We start from the raw sequence: 13629 nt of genomic DNA on the forward strand, positions 1-13629 counted from the left end.
TGTTTATAGATGAACCTTTACCCAGTAGACTAGATACACCATGATGTTTATAGATGAACCTTTACCCAGTAGACTAGATACACCATGATGTTTATAGATGAACCTTTACCCAGTAGACTAGATACACCATGATGGTTATAGATTAATCTTTACCCAGTAGACCAGATACACCATGATGTTTATAGATTAACCTTTACCCAGTAGACTAGATACACCATGATGTTTATAGATGAACCTTTACCCAGTAGACTAGATACACCATGATGTTTATAGATGAACCTTTACCCAGTAGACCAGATACACCATGATGGTTATAGATGAACCTTTGAGATATTATTATTTATGACACATTTTGATCTAAGTGAAAGCATGAGATTTAAATACCTCTGATAGAGACCTAGCCTCTGAACCTCAGGCTTTCAAGGCCAAATGTAAAGGACGGCGTCGCAATAATTAAATAACAGAACAACCATGGTGGCCATGGCAACACAATGCCCCACTGCTGTCTATCTCTCGTAGCGCTATATATCTGCTTCTCGTGAAAAACAGAAATAGTGGCCGGGAACAAACGTAATCGGAAAAAGACTTGTTAACGGATTTCAACATTATTCCCTGCCAAGTCTATATGCAGCGACAGCAGGACATTTATCTTCCTCAATAAACAGCTTCATCTTCTTGACGCTACCCTTGAGATGAGGGAGCCACAGTGGTGTGGAATGAAGAGTTATTAGCATGAACACAGCCGTGCTAACTGCTAACCCTGCTCAGCATCATTAAGTAAGAGGCCCTGCTCATGCTACTGCTCATGCTACTGCTGCTACTGCTCATGCTACTGCTCATGCTAATGCTCATGCTACTGCTAATGCTACTGCTAATGCTACTGCTCATGCTACTGCTCATGCTAATGCTCATGCTAATGCTACTGCTCATGCTACTGCTACTGCTAATGCTCATGCTACTGCTCATGCTAATGCTCATGCTACTGCTCATGCTACTGCTAATGCTCATGGTACTGCTCATGCTAATGTAGAGTACAGGAAGCTATTGGGGTTTGCTTTTGGAAGTGGATGTGCTGCTCACTAAGTATCACCCCCAATGTTCAGTAGAGGAGATGAACAAGCCAAGCAGAGTCAAGTTGACGTAGTTAAAAAAAAAAGTTGTATCTTATGTCCTCCCTTTGTGATTGTTTAGAAGTTGTATTACGGGAGTTATTATAGATACGCAAGTAGGCGTGGTCTGTGTCTGTTAACTAATCTCCATGTTTCCTCTGTTGAAGCAGAGAGCCTGTAGAGCTGATGCCTCATGAGAACACCTGTAAGCCCTGCCCTGTGGCCGCTGCCTCCCCTGTGTGTGGTACGGATAGACACAACTACGCCTCTCAGGTACTAACATACCTCCTCTCTCTCTCAATTCAATTATCCCTCTCTCTCCTCCTCTCTCAATTAAATACCCCTATATCTCCCCCTCTCTCTCCTCCTCCTCCTCTCTCTCAATTCAATTCTCCCTCTCTCTCCCCCTCTCTCTCCTCCTCTCTCAATGAAATACTCCTATCTCCCACACTCTCTCTCTCCATCTCTCTCTCTCCTCCTCCTCCTCCTCTCTCTCAATTCAATTCTCCCTCTCTCTCCTCCTCTCTCAATTAAATACCCCTATATCTCCCCCTCTCTCTCCTCCTCCTCCTCTCTCTCAATTCAATTCTCCCTCTCTCTCCCCCTCTCTCTCCTCCTCTCTCAATGAAATACTCCTATCTCCCACACTCTCTCTCTCCATCTCTCTCTCTCCTCCTCCTCCTCCTCTCTCTCAATTCAATTCTCCCTCTCTCTCCTCCTCTCTCTCAATTCAATTCTCCCTCTCTCTCCCCCCCTCTCTCCTCCTCTCTCAATTCAATTCTCCCTCTCTCTCCTCCTCTCTCTCTCAATTAAATACCCATATCTCCCAACCTCTATCTCTCCTCCTCTCTCTCTCCTCCTCTTCTCTCTCTCAATTAAATTCCCCCTCTCTCTCAATTCAATTCTCACTCTCTCCCCCTCTCTCTTTCCGCCTCTCTCTCGTCTCCCCTCTCTCTCTCCCCCTCTCTCTCCTCTCTCTCTCAAATCAATTCTCCCTCTCCCCCCTCTCTCTCTCCGCCCCTCTCTCGTCTGTCCCTGTAATCTGGTTCCACACTGGTAGCAGGAGGACAAGTGCACTGTACCGCTAGATGAATGCAAATGCAGGTGTTTGTCCCAAATGGCACCCTATTCCCTTTATAGTGCACTACTTTGACCAGGGCCCATAAGGAATAGGCTGCCATTTAGGACCCAGGTCAGGATGAATGCATGCGTGTGATGAATGTCTGTCTCAGGTTTGAACAGCGTAGCACCGTAGCACTGGCCACTACTTTCCCCCTTTATTGATTTATGTACTTTTTAATTCTGACCTTGATGAGAATGACTGCTCACTCAGCCCCTTCTCCCACCTCTCTCCTGACTCTCTCTTGCCTCTCTCCTGCCTCTCTCCTGCCTCTCTCCTGCCTCTCTCTTGCCTCTCTCCTGCCTCTCTCTTGCCTCTCTCCTGCCTCTCTCCTGCCTCTCTCCCACCTCTCTCCTGCCTCTCTCCCACCTCTCTCCCACCTCTCTCCCACCTCTCTGCCTCTCTCCCACCTCTCTCCTGCCTCTCTCTTGCCTCTCTTCCTCCTCTCTCTTGCCTCTCTCCCGCCTCTCTCCTGCCTCTCTCCCGCCTCTCTCCTGCCTCTCTCCTGCCTCTCTTTTGCCTCTCTTTTGCCTCTCTTTTGCCTCTCTTCCCCCTCTCTCCTGCCTCTCTCCTGCCTCTCTCCTGCCTCTCTCCTGCCTCTCTCCTGCCACTCTCCCACCTTTCTCTTGCCTCTCTTCCCCCTCTCTCCTGCCTCTCTCCTGCCTCTACCCTGCCTCTCTTTTGCCTCTCTTCCCCCTCTCTCCTGCCTCTCTCCCACCTCTCTCTTGCCTCTCTTCTTCCTCTCTCCTGCCTCTCTCCTGCCTCTGTCCCACCTCTCTCTTGCCTCTCTTCTTCCACTCTCCTGCCTCTTTTCCTCCTCTTTCCTGCCTCTCTCTTGCCTCTCTTGCCTCTCTTCCTCTCTCCCTCCTCTCTTCCTCCTCTCTCCCTCCTCCATCCCTCCTTCCTCTTTCTCTCTCTCTCTTTCTCTCTCTCTATCCCTACTCCCTTTCTCCCTTCTCTCTCTCTCCCTCCTCTCGCTCTCTTTCCCTCCCCCTCCTCTCTCCCTCCCTCTCTCTTTCCTCTCTCCCTCTTGCTCTCTCTCTCCCTCCTCTCTCTCTCTCTCTCTCTCCTTCCTATCTCCCTCCTCTCCCTTCTCTCTCTCACCCTCCTCTCTTACCTCTCTCTTTCCTCTCCCTCCTCTCTCCATCCTCTCTCCTAATTTTCTCTGTCTTTCGCTCTCTCTTCTCTATTTTTCTCTCTCCAGCTTCTCTCTCCTCTCTCCTGCCTCTGTGCCTCCTCTATCATTTGAATGAGCAATCTGTTTTTCTGCGGTCACCCCCATAAATATTTTATCGGCATTCAAGCTTAGCCTGCTCAACTCAGGCAAGCCAGGACCTGGCACCGCCTCAGGTGTGTTTGTGTGTGTGTCCCTGGACCTGGCACCACTTCTCCCTCTCTCTCTGTCTCTCTGTCTCGCTCTCTCTCTCTATCTCCTCTCTACTCTCTGTCCAATCTCTCGCTCTACTCTCTGCTCTCTCTGTTCTCTTTCTCTCTCTCTTTCTTTCTCTCTCCCTCTTTCTCTCTATCTCTCCCTATCTCTCCCTCTTTCTCTCTCTCTCTCTCTCTCTCTCTCTCTCTCGCTCTCTCTCTCTCTCGCTCTCTCTCTCTCTCTATCTCTCTCTCTCTGCTGCAGGTGGAAAAGCAAGAGTGCTACTGTTGTAAATGCTCATTAAGCTGTGTGCGTGTGTTACTGTGTGTGTGTCCCTTTGTGTGTGTGTGTGTGTGTGTGTGTGTGTTCCTGTGTGTGTGTGTGTGTGTGTGTGTGTGTGTGTGTGTGTGTGTGTGTGTGTGTGTGTGTGTGTGTGTGTGTGTGTGTGTGTGTGTGTGTGTGTGTGTGTGTGTGTGTGTGTGTGTGTTCCTGTGTGTGTCTGTGTTTCTGTGTTCCTGTGTGTGTGTGTGTGTGTGTGTGTGTGTGTGTGTGTGTGTGTGTGTGTGTGTGTGTGTGTGTGTGTTCATGCATGTGTGTGTGTGTTCATGTGTTTCTGTGTGTATGTCGTTTTGAAATGATGATTAGCTCTGTACTCTTGTCTCTGATTAATATACACAATATATACAAAGTATGTGGGACACCCCTTCAAATGAGCAGGTTCGGCTATTTCAGCCACACCCGTTGCTGACAGGTGTATAAAATCAGGCACACAGCCATGCAATCTCCATAGACAAACATTGGCATTAGAATGGCCCGTACTGAAGAGATCAGTGACTTTCAATGTGGCACCATCATAGGATGCCACCTTTCCAACAAGTCAGTTTGACAAATTTCTGCCCTGCTAGAGCAAATTTGTAGGCCACACAAGCTCACAGAACGGGACCATCGAGTGCTGTAGTGTGTCCTCGGTTGCAACACTCACTACCGAGTTCCAAACTGCCTCTGGAAGCAACGTCACCACAATAACTGTTCGTCAGGAGCTTCATGAAATGGGTTTCCGTGGCAGAGCAGCCACACACAAGCCTAAAATCACCATGCTCAATGCCAGCCGTTGATTGGAGTGGTGTAAAGCTCACCGCCATTGGAATCAGTAGCAGTGGAAACACATTCTCTGGAGTGATGAATCACGCTTCACCATCTGACAGATGAATCTGGGTTTGGCAGATGCCAGGAGAACGCTACCTGCCCCAATGCATAGTTCCAACACAGAGTCCTGACCTCAACCCCATCGAACACCTTTTGGGATGAATTGGAACACCGACTGCGAACCAGGCCTAATCGCCCAACATCAGTGTCAGACATCACTAATGCCCCTTGGCTGAATGGAAGCAAGTCCCCGCAGCAATGTTCCAACATCTAGTGGAAAGCCTTCCCAGAAGAGTGGAGGCTGTTATAGCAGCGAAGGGGGGAACCAACTCCATATTAATGCCCATGATTTAGGAATGAGATGTTGGACCAGCAGGTGTCCACATGGTCATGTAGTGTAGATGGTGTGTAGATTTGTACTGTTGTTGAACTGCAGTGTAATCTCGCTCTCTCGCTCTCTCTCTCCGTCCTGTCTCTCTCTCCCTGGTGTCTCTCTCTCTCCCTCTCCCTCCCTCTCTCCCTCTTGCTTTATCCTCTCTCTCTATCTCTCCCTCTCCCTCCCTCTCTCCCTCTTGCTTTATCCTCTCTCTCTCTCCCCCCCTTCTATCTCTCTCTCCTCCAGTGTAAATTGGAGCAGCAGGGCTGTCTAACAGGGAAGGAGCTGAGTGTGAAATGCCAGGGCATGTGCCCCTGTGCCACCGCTGCCGCCCCCATCACAGAGACCAAGGACAAACACGGCAAGTACACACACACATACACTCACACACTCACACACACACACGCTGTTGTTCGGTCAGTATGTGTTGTTGTTCTGTCAGGGTGTGTGTTGTTCTGTCAGGGTGTGTTGTTCTGTCAGTGTGTGTTGTTCTGTCAGGGTGTGTTGTTCTGTCAGGGTGTGTGTTGTTCTGTCAGGGTGTGTTGTTCTGTTAGTGTGTGTTGTTCTGTCAGTGTGTGTTGTTCTGTCAGGGTGTGTTGTTCTGTCAGGGTGTGTTGTTCTGTCAGGGTGTGTTGTTGTTCTGTCAGGGTGTGTTGTTGTTCTGTCAGGGTGTGTTGTTGTTCTGTCAGGGTGTGTTGTTGTTCTGTCAGGGTGTGTTGTTGTTCTGTCAGGGTGTGTTGTTCTGTCAGGGTGTGTTGTTGTTCTGTCAGGGTGTTGTTGTTCTGTCAGGGTGTGTTGTTCTGTCAGGGTGTGTTGTTCTGTCAGGGTGTGTTGTTGTTCTGTCAGGGTGTGTTGTTGTTCTGTCAGGGTGTGTTGTTGTTCTGTCAGTGTGTGTTGTTGTTCTGTCAGGGTGTGTTGTTGTTCTGTCAGGGTGTGTTGTTGTTCTGTCAGGGTGTGTTGTTCTGTTAGTGTGTGTTGTTCTGTCAGTGTGTGTTGTTCTGTCAGTGTGTGTTGTTCTGTCAGTGTGTGTGTTGTTCTGTCAGTGTGTGTTGTTGTTCTGTCAGTGTGTGTTGTTGTTCTGTCAGTGTGTGTTGTTGTTCTGTCAGTGTGTGTTGTTCTGTCAGTGTGTTGTTCTGTCAGGGTGTGTTGTTCTGTCAGGGTGTGTTGTTCTGTCAGGGTGTGTTTTTCTGTCAGGGTGTGTTTTTCTGTTAGTGTGTGTTGTTCTGTCAGTGTGTGTTGTTCTGTCAGTGTGTGTTGTTCTGTCAGTGTGTGTGTTGTTCTGTCAGTGTGTGTTGTTGTTCTGTCAGTGTGTGTTGTTGTTCTGTCAGTGTGTGTTGTTGTTCTGTCAGGGTGTGTTGTTCTGTCAGTGTGTTGTTCTGTCAGGGTGTGTTGTTCTGTCAGGGTGTGTTGTTCTGTCAGGGTGTGTTGTTCTGTCAGGGTGTGTTGTTCTGTCAGGGTGTGTTGTTGTTTTGTCAGTGTGTGTTGTTGTTCTGTCAGTGTGTGTGTTGTTCTGTCAGTGTGTGTTGTTCTGTCAGTGTGTGTTGTTCTGTCAGGGTGTGTTCTTCTGTCAGTGTGTGTTGTTGTTCTGTCAGTGTGTGTTGTTCTGTTAGTGTGTGTGTTGTTTGGTCAGGGTGTGTTGTTCTGTCAGTGTGTGTTGTTCTGTCAGGGTGTGTTGTTTGGTCAGGGTGTGTTGTTGTTCTGTCAGGGTGTGTTGTTGTTCTGTCAGGGTGTGTTGTTCTGTCAGGGTGTGTTGTTCTGTCAGTGTGTGTTGTTGTTCTGTCAGTGTGTGTTGTTGTTCTGTCAGTGTGTGTTGTTGTTCTGTCAGTGTGTGTTGTTGTTCTGTCAGTGTGTGTTGTTGTTCTGTCAGTGTGTGTTGTTCTGTCAGTGTGTGTTGTTCTGTCAGGGTGTGTTGTTTGGTCAGTGTGTTGTTGTTCTGTCAGGGTGTGTTGTTCTGTCAGGGTGTGTTGTTCTGTCAGGGTGTGTTGTTCTGTCAGGGTGTGTTGTTCTGTCAGGGTGTGTTGTTGTTCTGTCAGTGTGTGTTGTTGTTCTGTCAGTGTGTTGTTGTTCTGTCAGTGTGTGTTGTTCTGTCAGGGTGTGTTGTTTGGTCAGGGTGTGTTGTTGTTCTGTCAGGGTGTGTTGTTCTGTCAGGGTGTGTTGTTCTGTCAGTGTGTGTTGTTGTTCTGTCAGTGTGTGTTGTTGTTCTGTCAGTGTGTGTTGTTCTGTCAGTGTGTGTTGTTCTGTCAGTGTGTGTTGTTCTGTCAGTGTGTGTTGTTCTGTCAGTGTGTGTTGTTCTGTCAGTGTGTGTTGTTCTGTCAGTGTGTGTTGTTCTGTCAGGGTGTGTTGTTCTGTCAGGGTGTGTTGTTGTTCTGTCAGGGTGTGTTGTTGTTCTGTCAGTGTGTGTTGTTCTGTCAGGGTGTGTTGTTGTTCTGTCAGTGTGTGTTGTTCTGTCAGTGTGTGTTGTTCTGTCAGGGTGTGTTGTTGTTCTGTCAGGGTGTGTTGTTGTTCTGTCAGTGTGTGTTGTTCTGTCAGGGTGTGTTGTTGTTCTGTCAGGGTGTGTTGTTGTTCTGTCAGGGTGTGTTGTTCTGTCAGGGTGTGTTGTTGTTCTGTCAGTGTGTGTTGTTCTGTCAGGGTGTGTTGTTCTGTCAGGGTGTGTTGTTCTGTCAGGGTGTGTTGTTCTGTCAGGGTGTGTTGTTCTGTCAGTGTGTGTTGTTCTGTCAGTGTGTGTTGTTCTGTCAGTGTGTGTTGTTCTGTCAGTGTGTGTTGTTCTGTCAGTGTGTGTTGTTCTGTCAGGGTGTGTTGTTCTGTCAGGGTGTGTTGTTCTGTCAGTGTGTTGTTGTTCTGTCAGGGTGTGTTGTTGTTCTGTCAGGGTGTGTTGTTGTTCTGTCAGTGTGTGTTGTTCTGTCAGGGTGTGTTGTTCTGTCAGGGTGTGTTGTTCTGTCAGGGTGTGTTGTTGTTCTGTCAGGGTGTGTGTTGTTCTGTCAGGGTGTGTGTTGTTCTGTCAGGGTGTTGTTGTTCTGTCAGGGTGTGTGTTGTTCTGTCAGGGTGTTGTTGTTCTGTCAGTGTGTGTGTTGTTCTGTCAGGGTGTGTTGTTCTGTCAGGATGTGTTGTTCTGTCAGTGTGTGTTGTTCTGTCAGGGTGTGTTGTTCTGTCAGGGTGTGTGTTGTTCTGTCAGTGTGTGTTGTTCTGTCAGTGTGTGTTGTTCTGTCAGGGTGTGTTGTTCTGTCAGTGTGTGTTGTTCTGTCAGGGTGTGTGTTGTTCTGTCAGGGTGTGTGTTGTTCTGTCAGTGTGTGTTGTTCTGTCAGTGTGTTGTTCTGTCAGTGTGTTGTTGTTCTGTCAGGGTGTGTTGTTCTGTCAGGGTGTGTGTTGTTCTGTCAGGGTGTGTGTTGTTCTGTCAGGGTGTGTTGTTCTGTCAGGGTGTGTTGTTTGGTCAGTGTGTTGTTCTGTCAGTGTGTGTTGTTCTGTCAGGGTGTGTTGTTCTGTCAGGGTGTGTTGTTCTGTCAGTGTGTGTTGTTGTTCTGTCAGGGTGTGTTGTTTGGTCAGTGTGTTGTTCTGTCAGGGTGTGTTGTTCTGTCAGTGTGTGTTGTTCTGTCAGGGTGTGTTGTTCTGTCAGTGTGTGTGTTGTTCTGTCAGGGTGTGTTGTTCTGTCAGGGTGTGTTGTTGTTCTGTCAGGGTGTGTTGTTCTGTCAGGGTGTGTTGTTCTGTCAGGGTGTGTTGTTCTGTCAGGGTGTGTTGTTCTGTCAGTGTGTTGTTCTGTCAGTGTGTGTTGTTCTGTCAGGGTGTGTTGTTCTGTCAGTGTGTGTTGTTCTGTCAGTGTGTGTTGTTCTGTCAGGGTGTGTTGTTCTGTCAGTGTGTGTTGTTCTGTCAGTGTGTGTTGTTCTGTCAGGGTGTGTTGTTCTGTCAGGGTGTGTTGTTCTGTCAGTGTGTGTTGTTCTGTCAGTGTGTGTTGTTCTGTCAGGGTGTGTTGTTGTTCTGTCAGTGTGTGTGTTGTTCTGTCAGGGTGTGTTGTTCTGTCAGTGTGTGTTGTTCTGTCAGGGTGTGTTGTTCTGTCAGGGTGTGTGTTGTTGTTCTGTCAGGGTGTGTTGTTTGGTCAGTGTGTGTTTGGTCAGTGTGTGTTTGGTCAGTGTGTGTTGTTCTGTCAGGGTGTGTTGTTCTGTCAGGGTGTGTTGTTCTGTCAGGGTGTGTGTTGTTCTGTCAGGGTGTGTTGTTCTGTCAGTGTGTGTTGTTCTGTCAGGGTGTGTTGTTGTTCTGTCAGGGTGTGTTGTTCTGTCAGGGTGTGTTGTTCTGTCAGGGTGTGTTGTTCTGTCAGGGTGTGTTGTTCTGTCAGGGTGTGTTGTTTGGTCAGTGTGTTGTTTGGTCAGTGTGTTGTCAGGGTGTGTTGTTCTGTCAGGGTGTGTTGTTGTTCTGTCAGGGTGTGTTGTTCTGTCAGGGTGTGTTGTTCTGTCAGGGTGTGTTGTTCTGTCAGGGTGTGTTGTTCTGTCAGGGTGTGTGTTGTTTGGTCAGTGTGTTGTTTGGTCAGTGTGTTGTTCTGTCAGGGTGTGTTGTTCTGTCAGGGTGTGTTGTTCTGTCAGGGTGTGTTGTTGTTCTGTCAGGGTGTGTTGTTCTGTCAGGGTGTGTTGTTGTTCTGTCAGTGTGTGTTGTTCTGTCAGGGTGTGTTGTTCTGTCAGGGTGTGTTGTTCTGTCAGGGTGTGTTGTTCTGTCAGGGTGTGTTGTTCTGTCAGTGTGTGTTGTTCTGTCAGGGTGTGTTGTTGTTCTGTCAGTGTGTGTGTTGTTCTGTCAGGGTGTGTTGTTGTTCTGTCAGGGTGTGTTGTTCTGTCAGTGTGTGTTGTTCTGTCAGGGTGTGTTCTGTCAGGGTGTGTTCTGTCAGGGTGTGTTGTTCTGTCAGGGTGTGTTGTTTGGTCAGTGTGTGTTTGGTCAGTGTGTGTTGTTCTGTCAGGGTGTGTTGTTCTGTCAGGGTGTGTTGTTCTGTCAGGGTGTGTTGTTCTGTCAGGGTGTGTTGTTCTGTCAGTGTGTGTTGTTCTGTCAGGGTGTGTTGTTGTTCTGTCAGGGTGTGTTGTTCTGTCAGTGTGTGTTGTTCTGTCAGGGTGTGTTGTTCTGTCAGGGTGTGTTGTTCTGTCAGGGTGTGTTGTTTGGTCAGTGTGTTGTTCTGTCAGTGTGTTGTTCTGTCAGGGTGTGTTGTTCTGTCAGGGTGTGTTGTTGTGTTAGTGTGTGTTGTTGTGTTAGTGTGTGTTGTTCGGTCAGGGTGTGTTGTTCTGTCAGGGTGTGTTGTTCTGTCAGTGTGTGTGTTGTTCTGTCAGTGTGTGTGTTGTTCTGTCAGGGTGTGTGTTGTTCTGTCAGTGTGTGTTGTTCTGTCAGTGTGTGTTCTGTCAGTGTGTGTTGTTGTGTTAGTGTGTGTTGTTGTGTTAGTGTGTGTTGTTCGGTCAGGGTGTGTTGTTCTGTCAGGGTGTGTTGTTCTGTCAGGGTGTGTTGTTGTTAAGTCAGTGTGTGTTGTTCTGTCAGGGTGTGTTGTTCTGTCAGTGTGTGTTGTTGTTTTGTCAGTGTGTGTTGTTGTTCTGTCAGTGTGTGTGTTGTTCTGTCAGTGTGTGTTGTTCTGTCAGTGTGTGTTGTTCTGTCAGGGTGTGTTCTTCTGTCAGTGTGTGTTGTTGTTCTGTCAGTGTGTGTTGTTCTGTTAGTGTGTGTGTTGTTTGGTCAGGGTGTGTTGTTCTGTCAGTGTGTGTTGTTCTGTCAGGGTGTGTTGTTTGGTCAGGGTGTGTTGTTGTTCTGTCAGGGTGTGTTGTTCTGTCAGGGTGTGTTGTTCTGTCAGTGTGTGTTGTTGTTCTGTCAGTGTGTATTGTTGTTCTGTCAGTGTGTGTTGTTGTTCTGTCAGTGTGTGTTGTTGTTCTGTCAGTGTGTGTTGTTCTGTCAGTGTGTGTTGTTGTTCTGTCAGGGTGTGTTGTTCTGTCAGTGTGTGTTGTTCTGTCAGGGTGTGTTGTTCTGTCAGGGTGTGTTGTTGTTCTGTCAGGGTGTGTTGTTCTGTCAGGGTGTGTTGTTCTGTCAGGGTGTGTTGTTCTGTCAGGGTGTGTTGTTCTGTCAGTGTGTGTTGTTGTTCTGTCAGTGTGTGTTGTTGTTCTGTCAGTGTGTTGTTGTTCTGTCAGTGTGTGTTGTTCTGTCAGGGTGTGTTGTTCTGTCAGGGTGTGTTGTTGTTCTGTCAGGGTGTGTTGTTCTGTCAGGGTGTGTTGTTCTGTCAGGGTGTGTTGTTCTGTCAGTGTGTGTTGTTGTTCTGTCAGTGTGTGTTGTTGTTCTGTCAGTGTGTGTTGTTGTTCTGTCAGTGTGTGTTGTTCTGTCAGTGTGTGTTGTTCTGTCAGTGTGTGTTGTTCTGTCAGTGTGTGTTGTTCTGTCAGGGTGTGTTGTTCTGTCAGGGTGTGTTGTTCTGTCAGGGTGTGTTGTTGTTCTGTCAGGGTGTGTTGTTGTTCTGTCAGTGTGTGTTGTTCTGTCAGGGTGTGTTGTTGTTCTGTCAGTGTGTGTTGTTCTGTCAGGGTGTGTTGTTGTTCTGTCAGTGTGTGTTGTTGTTCTGTCAGTGTGTGTTGTTCTGTCAGGGTGTGTTGTTGTTCTGTCAGGGTGTGTTGTTGTTCTGTCAGGGTGTGTTGTTGTTCTGTCAGTGTGTGTTGTTCTGTCAGGGTGTGTTGTTGTTCTGTCAGTGTGTGTTGTTCTGTCAGGGTGTGTTGTTCTGTCAGGGTGTGTTGTTCTGTCAGGGTGTGTTGTTCTGTCAGGGTGTGTTGTTCTGTCAGTGTGTGTTGTTCTGTCAGTGTGTGTTGTTCTGTCAGTGTGTGTTGTTCTGTCAGTGTGTGTTGTTCTGTCAGGGTGTGTTGTTCTGTCAGGGTGTGTTGTTCTGTCAGTGTGTTGTTGTTCTGTCAGGGTGTGTTGTTGTTCTGTCAGGGTGTGTTGTTGTTCTGTTAGTGTGTGTTGTTCTGTCAGGGTGTGTTGTTCTGTCAGGGTGTGTTGTTCTGTCAGGGTGTGTTGTTGTTATGTCAGGGTGTGTTGTTGTTCTGTCAGGGTGTGTGTTGTTCTGTCAGGGTGTTGTTGTTCTGTCAGGGTGTGTGTTGTTCTGTCAGGGTGTTGTTGTTCTGTCAGTGTGTGTGTTGTTCTGTCAGGGTGTGTTGTTCTGTCAGGATGTGTTGTTCTGTCAGTGTGTGTTGTTCTGTCAGGGTGTGTTGTTCTGTCAGGGTGTGTTGTTCTGTCAGGGTGTGTGTTGTTCTGTCAGGGTGTGTGTTGTTCTGTCAGTGTGTGTTGTTCTGTCAGTGTGTGTTGTTCTGTCAGGGTGTGTTGTTCTGTCAGTGTGTGTTGTTCTGTCAGTGTGTGTTGTTCTGTCAGTGTGTGTTGTTCTGTCAGTGTGTTGTTCTGTCAGTGTGTTGTTGTTCTGTCAGTGTGTTGTTGTTCTGTCAGGGTGTGTGTTGTTCTGTCAGGGTGTGTGTTGTTCTGTCAGGGTGTGTTGTTCTGTCAGGGTGTGTGTTGTTCTGTCAGGGTGTGTGTTGTTCTGTCAGGGTGTGTTGTTCTGTCAGGGTGTGTTGTTCTGTCAGTGTGTGTTGTTCTGTCAGGGTGTGTGTTGTTCTGTCAGTGTGTGTTGTTCTGTCAGTGTGTTGTTCTGTCAGTGTGTGTTGTTGTTCTGTCAGGGTGTGTTGTTCTGTCAGGGTGTGTGTTGTTCTGTCAGGGTGTTATTGTTCTGTCAGGGTGTGTGTTGTTCTGTCAGGGTGTTGTTGTTCTGTCAGGGTGTGTGTTGTTCTGTCAGGGTGTGTTGTTCTGTCAGGGTGTGTTGTTCTGTCAGTGTGTGTTGTTCTGTCAGGGTGTGTTGTTCTGTCAGGGTGTGTTGTTCTGTCAGGGTGTGTGTTGTTCTGTCAGTGTGTGTTGTTCTGTCAGTGTGTGTTGTTCTGTCAGTGTGTGTTGTTCTGTCAGGGTGTGTTGTTCTGTCAGGGTGTGTTGTTCTGTCAGGGTGTGTGTTGTTGTTCTGTCAGGGTGTGTTGTTCTGTCAGTGTGTTGTTCTGTCAGTGTGTTGTTGTTCTGTCAGTGTGTTGTTGTTCTGTCAGGGTGTTGTTGTTCTGTCAGGGTGTGTTGTTCTGTCAGGGTGTTGTTGTTCTGTCAGTGTGTGTTGTTCTGTCAGTGTGTGTTGTTCTGTCAGGGTGTGTTGTTCTGTCAGGGTGTTGTTGTTCTGTCAGGGTGTGTTGTTCTGTCAGGGTGTGTGTTGTTGTTCTGTCAGTGTGTGTTGTTTGGTCAGTGTGTTGTTCTGTCAGTGTGTGTTGTTGTTCTGTCAGGGTGTGTTGTTCTGTCAGTGTGTGTTGTTCTGTCAGGGTGTGTTTTTCTGTCAGTGTTTGTTGTTCTGTCAGTGTGTTGTTCTGTCAGGGTGTGTTGTTCTGTCAGGGTGTGTGTTGTTCTGTCAGTGTGTGTTGTTCTGTCAGTGTGTTGTTCTGTCAGTGTGTGTTGTTGTTCTGTCAGGGTGTGTTGTTCTGTCAGTGTGTGTTGTTCTGTCAGTGTGTTGTTC

At 47.8% G+C, this 13629-nt stretch overlaps 1 protein-coding gene across 1 annotated transcript in view; it reads left to right on the forward strand.

The window, feature by feature from the left end:
• The window catches only part of LOC120066973 (testican-2-like), a 139476-nt gene that overhangs the window by 90354 nt on the left and 35493 nt on the right, over window positions 1-13629 (forward strand). Inside the window, exons 5-7 of the mRNA XM_039018310.1 lie at window positions 1129-1134; window positions 1280-1382; window positions 5367-5481. Of these exons, the coding sequence (XP_038874238.1) occupies window positions 1129-1134; window positions 1280-1382; window positions 5367-5481 (224 nt within the window). The remainder of the gene's footprint in view (window positions 1-1128; window positions 1135-1279; window positions 1383-5366; window positions 5482-13629) is intronic.

Source organism: Salvelinus namaycush, chromosome 22 (genome assembly GCF_016432855.1).
Source record: "Salvelinus namaycush isolate Seneca chromosome 22, SaNama_1.0, whole genome shotgun sequence".
Lineage (NCBI taxonomy): Eukaryota > Metazoa > Chordata > Actinopteri > Salmoniformes > Salmonidae > Salvelinus > Salvelinus namaycush.